At 44.8% G+C, this 12710-nt stretch overlaps 1 protein-coding gene across 7 annotated transcripts in view; it reads left to right on the top strand.

The window, feature by feature from the left end:
* Positions 1–12710, top strand: part of ARHGEF12 (Rho guanine nucleotide exchange factor 12) — a 101799-nt gene that overhangs the window by 72419 nt on the left and 16670 nt on the right. For 5 of the 7 annotated variants that reach the window (XM_048511990.1, XM_048511989.1, XM_048511986.1 and 2 more), the window contains 10 exons: positions 1908–2022; positions 3276–3378; positions 3598–3807; positions 4991–5123; positions 5336–5371; positions 6152–6306; positions 7807–7953; positions 8799–8884; positions 10178–10303; positions 11755–11869. In XM_048511990.1, coding sequence (XP_048367947.1) covers positions 1908–2022; positions 3276–3378; positions 3598–3807; positions 4991–5123; positions 5336–5371; positions 6152–6306; positions 7807–7953; positions 8799–8884; positions 10178–10303; positions 11755–11869 — 1226 coding nt within the window. The remainder of the gene's footprint in view (positions 1–1907; positions 2023–3275; positions 3379–3597; positions 3808–4990; positions 5124–5335; positions 5372–6151; positions 6307–7806; positions 7954–8798; positions 8885–10177; positions 10304–11754; positions 11870–12710) is intronic. The other 2 variants (XM_048511987.1, XM_048511988.1) reach the window with 2 other exon arrangements.

Below are 12710 nucleotides of genomic sequence, written 5' to 3'. Positions count from 1 at the left end.
TTCCTCATGTTGTGGTGACCCCCAACCCTAACATTTATCCATTTTACAGATGGAGAACACTGATGCAGAGAGACTTAGGCAACCCCTGTGAAAGGGTCGTTCGACCCCCCAAAAGGGTCCTGACCCACAGGTTGAGAACCACTGTCCTAACCAAAGGCATGAGGGATTGAACCTGGGGAAGTCAGTATATAAAGGATATATTCCCAAAAAGAGATGGACCTTCTCCCTTTCTGTAGCTTTAAAAGTTCTCTGGTGCTTCTTGTGTGCTGTGAAGTTCCAGCTCAACTAGATTTTGACTAAAATTTCATTTTGCTACCCTTGAGTTCCCTTCCTATGTCACTCCTGAGTGTTCTCTGAATTTCGTGTTGCTGCAGCTGGTCTTAAAAATAAGGGAGTCAGAAATGCAGGTCATTGATGATCCAACTAATAAGAAGATTTTAATCACAATGTGTGATATTTCTTTCTCCTATTCTAATGATTTAATAATTAACGAAACTTCACTTCTTCTGTTGTAGAAAAAGAATCACATTCATTTTGTCTAAGATTACACAATTAGAAATATTTATAACAAAGGAGAAATCTCCTTGCTACTGGGGGAGGGCGGCTAATAAATCCAATGAATGAATGAATGAATGAATGAATGAATGAATGAATGAATGAATGAATGAATGAATGAATGAATGAATGAATGAAATAAATAAATAAATAAATAAATAAATAAATAAATAAATAAATAAATAAATAAATAAATAAATAAATAAATATACTACCATAATATATGTTTTTGTTCTTTATGTTGACCTTTCAATAAAGAAAATATTTTTTTTTAAGAAATGCAGATCGGACAGCTTTTTAATACTTCTCCATAAAAAACAGAACATTAACATGAGGTACCCCTCACATTTTGCCTACTAAAAATAAGTAAAAAGATCCTGGGGTTAATTTTCTAGAAAAACTAATAATTAGTGATACACCTGCATTAGTTAAACCATCCATGTAAACTTAATGAGACCACAGTGGGTTGTAGAAGGTTTTAGTAGCTTAAGTTAAACTGTCAAAGTATATCATTCCCTGAAGAATTTCATGGGTTTCTGTTTAGTACCTTCCCTAACATCTCTTATTGAAGGTAAAGCCAGAAAAATGGTTTTAGGTCATTTGTTCATAAATGTTTTCATCATTCACTGTCTATATAAACGGGAATTGTTCGCATCAAATTGTTGTGATCCCTCAAAGTATCAGTACCAACTTTTGGGACTTGTCTTAATCTTTTAATAAACATTTTTGGCTTTTAAAAAAGGTAAAAAGAAAGGTCATACTATGTTTGGTATATCAGAAACTTTTGCTTAAAGTTCTCTAGGGGAAAAAATCTAGTTTAAATTCCCCTAGAAAACCCACATGACTGAAGAAAGCGTGTAATTTTCGAGAGAGATCTTACCAAGGTTTTGTGGCTTGTTGGTATAGATATTACTGCTTCTATACCAGAGAAATAAATTTGAATAAAGTAAAAAGTAAGCGTTTGTTAATCCACCATCTTCCATCTCTCTGTCCAGCATGGTGTAGTGGTTAAGAGTAGGTGCTCTCTAATCTAGAGAACCGGGTTTGATTCTCCACTCCACTTGAGCTGTAGAGGCTTATCTGGTGAACCAGATTAGCTTGTGCACTCAAACACATACCAGCTGGGTGATCTTGGGCTAGTCGCAGTTCTTCTGAGCTCTCTCAGCCCCACAGACCTCACAGGGTGTTTGTTGTGGGGGGGGCGGGGGGCGGCGGAGGAGATTGTAAGCCCCTTTGAGTCTCCTTACAGGAGAGAAAGGGGGATATAAATCAAAACTTCTCCTCGTCGACGTCTTCTTCTATCAATACTGATGTTTGTGTCCTTTACATGTCCTGTTTGGTCTTTCCTACAGTTCAGCTGTGCAGTATGTTGTTCTTGCCTACATGAAACACCTCGGTGTGAGAGTCAAAGAGCCCCGGAATCTAGATCACAAGCGGGGGCGGATCGGGTTCCTGCCAAAGATCAAGGTAATAGTGGCGTGACTGTAGTCAGAATACTGTTCTGTCTGATAAGACCAATCCGTTCCCCCTGCCCCACATTTCATAGCAACCCTGTTGGGAAGGGTGGGCTAAGTGTGTGACCGGCTTCCAGTTGCCCAGTGAATTTCCTGGCATATTTGGGGATATGGGACTTCCTCAGAAGGAAGTGAGGTTTTTTTTTAACATCTATTTACTTAATTTGCTCAGTACCTTTCCCATCCATGGGAAGCCACAGTGGCTTATTTAATACTCCTGTCCTCCATTTTATCCTCACACCAACAACCAGCAAGCTTCCATGGCAGAGCAGGGATGTGAACCTGATTCTCCCAGATCCTAGTCTGATACTCTAACCACAAGACCACACTGTTTCTCAGTTGAATTGTGTCGTGTGTTCACATGTGTTCAAACCCATGCGGGACACTTGAATGTGTCCAGCCTGTTGTGTTCAGACAGTCATTTCAATTATCTGCATCCAGTTGAGAGCTGAAGCCATGTGCTCACCCGTGCACCATGTATCTCTTGGAGGTGCGCATCTGAGAAACTTGAGAGCTAGCATGGTGTAGTGGTTAAGAGCGGTGGACTCTAATCTGGAGAATTGGATTTGTTTCCCTGCTCCTCCACATGAAGCCTACTGGGTGACCTTGGGCTAGTCACAGTTCTCCAGAACCCTCTCAGCCTCACCTACCTCACAAGGTGTCTGTTGTGGGGAGAGGAAGGAAAAGGTTTCTATAAGCCGCCTTCAGTCTCCTTGCAGAAGAGAAAGGTGGGGTGTAAATCCAAACTTCTGATTTTCTTCTTGAGGTTGCGCCCTTAGCAGCTGCACCATCCTTCCGGCAGTTCCTTTTCTTCTGAGAGGAGGCAGCTTTGTCTTGAGTCTGTGCGATGCAGCATGTGCATCGTGTCATTATGGGAGCAGAACTCTTCTGTGGCTCCTGTTAATTTCAATATGCATAGAAGAACATCACAGTGAATCATGCTTCAGAACAGTGAATGAGAGGGGATGTCTTCGGTTGGTACTATAATGGCTTGTGCCAGGCATGCCTCTTTTTGTACCAAGAGCTTGCTTTCCCCCATACGTAAAGCATTCATGGGCAGTATTGAACAAACAGAAGGACAGAATTATAAAACCTCCTGCAAAGACACCTGACAATTTTGAGCGATTAATGAAAATGTCTTCCGTAGGACTAAATATGGAAGGCTTGCCCTCACATCTTCTGTTTTGTTTCCTTTTCAACTATCAGCAAAGTATTAAGAAGGAGAAGGAAGGGGATGAAAAGAAGAGAAGAGTCTTTCCCAATATCCTGGGACCCCCAAGGAGGCCGAGCCGCCATGATAGCTATGCAAGTATGTCTAATGGAGAGAAATGTTCCTTTTCTAGTTGACTTCCTGCCCTTCCCGGAAAGAGACTGTTTACCCTACCCCTGACGATTTCTGTAGCTGTAGCTACCCCTGTATGCCTCTTGTTCAACTATCATGAGTGCAGTTCTTCTGCCCTGAATCTTCAAGATCCAGGTGCCTCAGTTAAGTGAGAGCAACACAGCTGATCTCTCCGTGTCTCTCCAGTAGGCAGAGCCATGGAGCTGCAGAAGCAGCGCCACCCAAAGCACTTATCCTCACCTTCCTCGATCAGCCCAGAGCCACTGGATCCTGGAAAGATGCGCCAGAGCGGCTCCGGCGACAGCACGGATGTACCCTACTCCCCTGCTAACCCCGTGTCCCCACTTGCAGCTGGGACCTTCTCTTCCCAGGAAGGGAGTAAGGACAGTGAAACAGGTAAGAAGACATCCTTTTAAACCTGCGCTGCAGGTGGGACATGCTGGCTGCACAGCATGAGTGTTGAAGGCGGGCAGCCCCATCCAGCGCTGGAAGAGGCAGGACACGAGGCCACCCTTCCACGACCAAGAGGGCTTTTTGGCAGCTTGGGTAGCAAGAAAAAGCTCTGAAACTCCCCAGATGCCGGAAAGCCCTATAGGGCTTTCAAGACTTACTCCATCAAAAGGGTGGCGTAAATCCAAGGGCCGGGGGGCACAGCACTCCCAGCCCTAAACTCTGGGAGGGAATCAACTAAGGTTAGCTCTGTGCCTGGAAACGCCCCAGCCCACCTGTTCCCCACACTGACATCCCATTGGGACCCCAGTGCAGCCCTGCCACAGTTCAAACTTCAGGGTGTTGCATCGTGGGGCTGAGGGATGGGCAGCCGCCGGGTAAGTGTCCCGGGGAGGGCAAACGTGCTGGTACATGGCTATTCTGCTCCCTACAGCCCTTCCCCCCAGCTTCCTGCCATTAAACGGGGCTGAAAAAGTTAAACCATTGCCCGAGATTCTCATTGTGACCACAGAAATCTCTTGGAGTTGTGGGTGTAATGTGGTGTCAGGTCACAGCTGACTTACGGCAATTCAGTAGGGTTTTCAAGGTGAGAGGCTAACAGAGGTGGTTTGCTGTGCCTGCCTTCGTGCCATGAACCTCGTCTTCCTTGGCAGTCTCTCATCCGAGTACTAACCAGGGCTGACCCTGCTTAGCTTCTGAGATCTGGCAAGATCATGCTAGCCTGGGCCATCCAGATCAGGTCATCATGGAGTTGCAGGTCACAAATGTCTGCAGTCTCAGTTTCCTCTTGCTGTCAGTGAAGTGGCACAGAGGAGCTTGGTGGGTGGGAAATATCGGAGCAGATCTCGTCAGTTTAGAACAGTGATTCCCAAAGTGGGCGCCACCGCCCCTGGTGGGTGCTGCAGCGATCCAGGGGGGCGGTGATGGCCACAGGTAGAAACATTAATACATATATCTTTCTGTTTAATTTCTATTAAAATTTAAAAAAATTAATTTCCAGGGGGCGCTAAGTAATATTTTTTCTGGAAAGGGGGCGGTAGGCCAAATAAGTTTGGGAACCACTGGTTTAGAACATGGTTGTGGCTTACAACAGTTGAGACATGCTGCCTTAATCCCCTGTGTTTTTTAGGATCAAAGACAGTTGGAGAAGCTCCGTCTTGTAGTGACTCCATGGATGGCACACCTCGCACGCCAAACCCCATCTTCGATTTCCCTTCTCCTCCCCTGGACCATTTGCAGGAAGAAGAGGGAGAGCTTGACAGGTGCGTCTTTCAAAGCACAGTTGGCCAATCTTGGGGCGGGGGCCGTCAACAAAACTTAAAAACCTGGAAATATAATGGCAGAGAAGTCTTCCCACTCATGGGACATGGATACAGCTCTGCTGATTTAATAAGAAATTTAGGCGGTGCCTAGAACTTTATTTTGGACAGTGGTGCAAGAGTTGCATTTAGTAACGACTTTATGTCTCTTTTAGGTTAGCAGATTTGGGAACTCCAAAGTCTTTCCGCAAGTGAGTGCAAGTATGGCTGTGTTTAAAGGTATTGTCGGGGTTGCTTGAATTAGTCGTGCGCCTTAGCGCTCTGAACCAAAATGCCTTTGCTCATAGCTTAGATATTTGGTGCCCTCCAGACAGGGAGAGTCACGAATCCTGTCAAATTAATGAGAAGTTATGCTTTGATACCGAGGTACAGTGTGAGCCAAACCACTCTCAAGACGTCCCTATCTCATTTCTGTGGTACCTTTGCTCCATAAATGTGCAGTGTGGATCACAGCATCTATCTTGCTTAAATATGGATGGATTGGGAAGCTCTGTTGTTTCTTTTTTTCCCTTTCATCTGGATGCTGTCATTGAAAGGAGAGATCTCTGCCTCTTTTTGTTGACCTACACCAGTGGTGGCGAACCTTTGGCACTCCAGATGTTAAGGACTACAATTCCCATCAGCCCCTGCCAGCATGGCCAATTGGGTGTTCCCAGGGGCTGATGGGAATTGTAGTCCTTAACATCTGGAGTGCCAAAGGTTCGCCACCACTGACCTACACTGTTCGCTTAGATAAGCCACTTCCTCATTTTTACCAGATATTTATAAGGAAACACGCTGAGGTAATGACAGATAAGGCTTTCTCCAGAAGCTCAGCAGTTCCCTGGAAAGGTCACAAACCACATTACATTTCTGACCATAAGACAGGCTTGTTGATGAAATCCCCCGAGTGTTTTGCCACTAGACTCTTTTCCTCTTCGCCCTGCCGGGAAGTCCCTTCCTAAACGTAAAGGACTGTTCCCTCCTCCTAGGATGGAGAGTGTGGGCGCTGGAGATAACCAGAGTGAAGACGAGCTGTTTGTCGTTGACCTGGAGACAGACCTGCCCAACTGGCAGCAGCTGGTGAGCCGGGAGGTGCTGCACAGCCTCAAGCCCTATGAGATCAAACGCCAGGAAGTTATTAATGGTAAGCTGGTCGGGGCCAGGCCTTGTCTTTGGTTTGTGCATTTAGTTTGTTCAGAAAATGTACATATGCCCCTTCTTCAGGGCTCAAGGTAACTCACAAGGTAAAAACAATAATGCAATACAAATCATAAAAATCAGGAAAAGGTATCAGTATTTTTTAAAAAATTAAGTAGAACAAGCCAAAAGCCCAAGATGCTCAGGACAGTATCATTAAAAATAACTCTCAGGCTAGTAGCAGGCCATAAAACCACTTAAAAGGCCCAGGTACCCCAGGTAAAGAGAAATGTTTTGGGTGTGGGACCTCCCAGTCGCCTTTGAAGGCCCAGCTTCAAGCACCCCTACCGTCTGAGGCTAGACGGGTGGCACCCTGAGAAAGGGCCTTCTTGACTGTCACACCTAATTCCTTCCCAAGGGAGACTTGTCTGTCTCTTTCTATTGCCTTCCATTTTGTTTGGCTAAATCTCGCACTAGATCTTGTTAGCCCTCCTCCCTGTGGGTGTGTTTGTTTTACATGTATTTGTTTTTTAAATGCTGTTTTGAATATTTGACATATTTTAATGGTTGCTGGCTCAGTGTCCAAAGATGGAATAGAAATGTTTTAAATGAATGCAAATGATGAATAAAGGACAGTAAGGTAGGTGACAGGGCAGCTGCCAATGCAGGGGAGGGGGGCATTCCAAAGTGGAGGCATCACTGGCAGGCACCTTCCTCATCATTGCAGGTGGAGGTACAGAGAACAGAGGAATTGGGAAGTGACCTTAACTGGGGGGGGGGGGGGCTGGATGGTACAAGAAGATGTGTTTTTCTGCTGCTTCAGAGATTCTCTGTGCCTCCCGCAATTTGCTGAACGTTTAAAGGCTTTCCAGGTTGATGGAAAGCAGTGTAGCTTCTTAGGAAACAGAATTTTTCTGAAGGCCTGTGGATGTATAACCCCTTCTGTAAAATCAGAGGTCTAGAAGGGGCAGACCTGTTTCTTGGGATCAAGAGTAGAATCAGTACCTCTTCGTCTTTATTGCTTGTTCAGTCATTTGCAAGGGTTAACAGTGTTTAGCTTCTTATTCCTCACAATCTTCCAAAGGCAACAAGCAGCATTCAAATCAGAGATTTCTCATGGATCTAAATGACTGAAATTTCAAGTTTATTGTTTATTTGCAGCCTGCCTTTCTTAGAGAATACTCAAGGTAGATTGTAACTGTCAGTGATGTGTGCTCCTAAACTGCTCAGTTCCCTGGCTTCTGGCAAATTGTGTCCCACTTCCTAAATTTAAACAGTGAGTTACTCCTGTGTGTTTAGTTCTTTAGACAAAAGCATCACAGCCATTCTGTGTCTCGTGGCCTCCAGAGTTCTTTTGTAGCTGTCAATGAAGTCTGCCCCTAAACTGCTCAGCTCCCTTGCTCCTGGCAAACGCTGTCCTTTGAACCGAAGCTGCTTAAGTTAAGCTGTTCATGTTTAATTTCTTACACAAAGGTGTTACAGCCATTCTGTCTCTCATTGCCTCCAGAGTTGTTCTACACCGAGCGTGCTCATGTCCGTACACTGAAAGTCCTCGATCAGGTCTTCTACCAGCGGGTGTCCCGTGAAGGGATCTTGCCTGCCTCTGATTTGAGGAATATATTTTCAAATCTGGAGGAGATCCTTCAGCTCCACGGTGAGTGAGGTCATCTGTTTTTCTCTCTGCCAAGTCAAGAGTATTGACAGGATGAGCCAGCATCTTGGACCATTGGACCAAAGTAAAACAAATGCCAACACAGTGGACATCTCCATGCCACTCAGGCAGATGACATGGCTACCTGTTCGTAGGCCTTAAGTTCACTGATTTCCCCATCTTGTGTCTAGTTTCCTCCAGCCTGTGTGTGTGTAGGCTGTGAAGATTTCCAGACCTGTACTCAGAACAACCCTGTGACTGCTAACAGTGAACACAGTGTAGAATGAGGATGCAGTGTGCATCTCTGAAGAGCGGGCTTTCAAATTATGTTGAATACTTGTCCCCAGACTACAAAAAGCACTACTCCTTTCTGAATCTACAGCAAATAAATAAATTGTGCTTTCAGAATGAAGTGAATCCATTTTGCAAAATGTTGATTTAATTTTTAAAATCTGTGAATTTTCAGAAGGCAGGTCTGCATATTTTGTTTCCCGTGGCATAGGGGGTCAGATAGGAGCAGGAGATGTGTGTTTGTTGTTCCCTACCCCTCTCCCCCACCCCCAGCTCATGAAGGCAGTAGTTGATAGAAGGCTGCAGCCCAAATGTCAAGAGTTGGGGTAGGGAGTATCAGATTGTAAGCCTTCTTTAGGGTGCTCTGTGGTACGAATGCAATTTTTCCCCCTCTCACATTGATGATGAGATCCGAAGTGGATGCCTCCATGTGCAGTTGTGATTCTGAAGACGCTCAAGGGTCTTGAAGATCATCAGACACGTTGAGGCCGTAGACCCACATCCAGCCATGCTGGTAAAATGTCTCTTTCTTCTTCTTCTTCTTTTTTTGCTATTAGCTGGGCTGAACGAGCAGATGAAAGCCGTGCGAAAAAGGAACGAGACATCCGTTATTGATCAGATTGGAGAAGACTTGTTAACTTGGGTAAACTGAATTTTATTCACACACGCACACACACGGTTTCCTTCTGAAAACTTTTTTTTTTCGTAAGAAGATTGGCAGTGAAACAGCAAGCAGGAGCCACAGTTCAGCCCTGCCAATTTGTCTTGTCAAAGAAGTCATTATCTGATTATGTTCAGTTGGAAACTGAATGACATTGAGCTGGGGGAGTCACAATTGTGGGAGATGAAAAGAGCTCAGCTGGTGTCTTTCTCATTTCTGTTGCGGAGGATTTATCCAGCCGAGTGCTGTTTTTAAAAAATTCAATTAACAAATAAATGACTTGTTTACCTTAAAGGTGACCTGCAAGGGGGAGGACTTGTTTGTTTTTCCAGGTTGTCAGTGAAATTAAGGGAGAACTTGGATGTGATGAAAAAGACCAGGGAATGTACCCAGCTTAGACATTTTAAGGCTATGGTCTCATTTGGTGTGCATGACCTCCTTTTCTTTAAAGAAGATCTTTTTTAAATGTGGAAGGTGTGCACGCCGCTTCTCCAGACCTGCTTGAGACAGCTTATAACTGCTTGAGACAGTTTATAACCCCAACCCAATGAAAACGTAAGACAATCCCAATCAAACGATGCCAATACAAACAGCCAGTAAAAACGCAACATTGCACACAATAGAGCAGTCTAAAGTGATGCTGATAGTCTCAGAGCTAGGAGCAGACAGTCAGACATCTAAAAAGAAGACACCCTTTAGCTAACAGCCCAAGCAGAGAGAGGTGTTTTGGTTGGTGCCTAAGGAAGACTAGACGAGACACCAGGTGAGCTTCAAGGATATAGCTTAAGGGAAAAAAATGTTCATACTCCAGTCCTTCAACAAGAGTTTATAATTGGAGTGTTGCATCATGGGAATGTACTAATGATAGTGTTCATGAAGCTACATCTGAGCTAAGAATACCATGATTCCACCCAAATGTTGGTCTGGGTCCATTTCTACTGGGCATAAGTTGATCCTGATTGTATAAGTTATGGTTAGGAAGTTCATGGGAGTCTTCAGCGTATCGCACGTGTTGTTCATTATGAGGATCCAGAATTTAACACACTACCGAAATCCCTGGACTTAAATGTCTTACCAGTATAACTGAACAGCTTGGAAAGTGGTCGTAGGGGTTGCACTGGGACATCTCCCCTGATGTGTTGGCCAACCCCATTGTGGGTCTGATGTTGCCCCCAAATTGTACAGCAGCTTCAGTGCATGCCAGTTCTGATGCTGTTGTGTAATAGTCTTTCTGCATGCCACTCTAGCATTTGGTTTCCTGAATTCTTTTCTCAGTTCAGTGGAGCAGGAGAGGAGAAATTGAAACAAGCCACTGCCACCTTCTGCAGTAACCAGCCCTTCGCTCTGGAGGTGATCAAGTCACGGCAGAAGAAAGACTCCCGCTTCCAGACTTTTGTCCAGGTAAGTCTCATCAGTTGCTAGAGCTGGTTGCCCAAGAGAGGTCCTAGAAAAATAGTGAAGTTGCAGAGGAGGACAAAGTTATGGATTATGCCGATTGCCGGCTGCCATTTCTGAGCAAAGAGTCTTAATTTTGAGCATTATGGGAAATGCACCATATTGTAATCTAGGCCAATTAAAAGCTGGCCAGTACATCTTATAATTCACTAGACATTCTTCCAGGGCACAGTGATGGGTCAGTCACCTGCGTACGTGGGCTCCACTGGTTTCTATGGTTCATGGTCAGCCATTTGAACTGTCAAAAATCCTTGTTGTGGGCTTGAGTGCCCCACTCATTCAGAAATTGGTGTTCTGACTGCATAGAGCAGGGCATGTGGATGAGCTCTTAGAGATGTGTTCTGTAACTAGAGTATAAAGAAGAAGAGTTGGTTTTTATACCCTGCTTTTCTTGAGAGCCAGTGTGGTTAAGAGCTGGTGGAGTCTGATCTGGAGAACCGGGTTTGATTCTCTACTCCTCCACTTGAGCCGGCAGTCTTATCTGGTGAACCAGATTTGTTTCCACACTCCGACATTCCTGCTGGGTGACCTTGGGCTAGTCACAGTTTTCTCAGAACTCTCTCAGCCCCACCTACCTCACAAGGTGTCTGTTGTGGGGAGAGGAAGGGAAAGGAGCTTGTAAGCCACCATGAGTCTCCTTACAGGAGAGAAGGGGGGATATAAATCCAAATTATTCTTCTTCTCTATTTTTAAGGAGTTTCAAAGCAGGTTACAATTGCCTTTCCTTCTCCTTCCCACAGCAGACACCTTGTGAGGTAGGCGGGGCTGAGAGAATTCAAAGAGAACAGTGACTGGCCCAAAGTCACCCAGCAGGCTGTGCGTGGAGGAGTGGACAATTGAATCTGGTTCTCCAGATTAGAGTCTGCCGCTTATGTGGAGGAGTAGGGAATCAAGACCAGTTTTCCAGATTAGAGTTCTCTGCTCTTAACCCCTGCGCCACTACAGAAGGAATGCCACTCTGAGCCAAGAGGAAGAGTACTGCATTTGGTCTAGCATTTCTTCACTGAGGAAGAGCCTTTGCAGCCATTGGCCGGGGTGTGAGAACTGACGGTGCTCAGAAAACATCACTGTGCCCTTTCTCAATTGTACAGTGGACTAAGATGTCTCCTCTCGGGCCAGTGGCTGAGATTGATTGCGAATGATCCCACGTCCCTGTGAAGTAATGAGGGAAGAAAGCCTCTGCCAGTCCTTGGGACGAGCTTTTCCTTTCTGTAATTGCCCACTGCCACAGGACTGTGCGGTCTGTCCGATAAATACTGGTGCGCCTTGACTCGCATTTAATTGCCAGAAATGTGAACTGCTGAGACATTTATGTGATGAATAGATGGAACCCCATTCAGGTAATTACGGTCTTAATAAAAATGACAAATGCAGTTATTATGCCGCTTGAAATTTAGGATGCCGAGAGCAACCCGCTCTGTCGCCGACTGCAGCTGAAAGATATAATTCCCACTGAGATGCAGAGGCTGACCAAGTACCCACTGCTGCTGGATAGTATTGCCAAATACTCAGGTACCACTTTAGCTTCTCCTGTGGCAAAAATAGTCTGTTGCTTCACATTTTGAAATGTCCCAAGGAGTTAAAAATAAACATCCCTTCCTCCATTGAACATCACGAGTGTGTTTAGTTTCTGCCTCCAGCGCTGCCTTTTTTGGTATTCTCAGGGGCCCAACAAACAGACAGAGATGCAACAACAGCTTGGCTAAATGTTAGTTGAAAGTGCAGCTCTGATACTTTTATCTCAAAACTTGATGAATTCTTATTCTTCTCCGCTTATGCTACCATGTTTCCCCGAATATAAGACAGTGTCTTATATTAATTAAGACAGTGTCTTATATTAATATATATAATATAAGACAGTGTCTTATATTAATTTTTGCTCCCAAAGATGCGCTATGTCTTATTTTCAGGGGATGTCTTATTTTTCTGTGTTCTGTTTGTCGGGCATGCTTCCAAACAAAAACTTTGCTGTGTCTTACTTTCGGGGGATGCCTTATATTTCACACTTCAGCAAAACCTCTACTATGTCTTATTTTTCAGGGATGTCTTATATTCGGGGAAACAGGGTAATAGCAGCCTTGCTAGCAGAACATGAAAACATAGCGCTGTTTCCTGCTGACAAGCCACAGCATTATTTCAGCTAGAATACAAAGCGGGAGATGCAAGGAAGGCTTGGGCCTCCCAACCCTGCTTGGCCAACAGCTCCCCTTTGGCTCATTCCGCACATGCAGAATAATGTACTTTCAAACTGCTTTCAGTGCTCTTTGAAGCTGTGCGGAATGGCAAAATCCACTTTCAAACAGTTGTGAAAGTGGTTTGAAAACGCATTATTTTGCGTGTCCAGAAGGGGCCT

The sequence above is a fragment of the Sphaerodactylus townsendi genome, linkage group LG12 (genome assembly GCF_021028975.2).
Source record: "Sphaerodactylus townsendi isolate TG3544 linkage group LG12, MPM_Stown_v2.3, whole genome shotgun sequence".
In the NCBI taxonomy this organism is placed as follows: Eukaryota; Metazoa; Chordata; class Lepidosauria; order Squamata; family Sphaerodactylidae; genus Sphaerodactylus; species Sphaerodactylus townsendi.
Note: the sequence above shows the minus strand (reverse complement) of the source record. Positions and strands in the feature narration are given on the sequence as shown.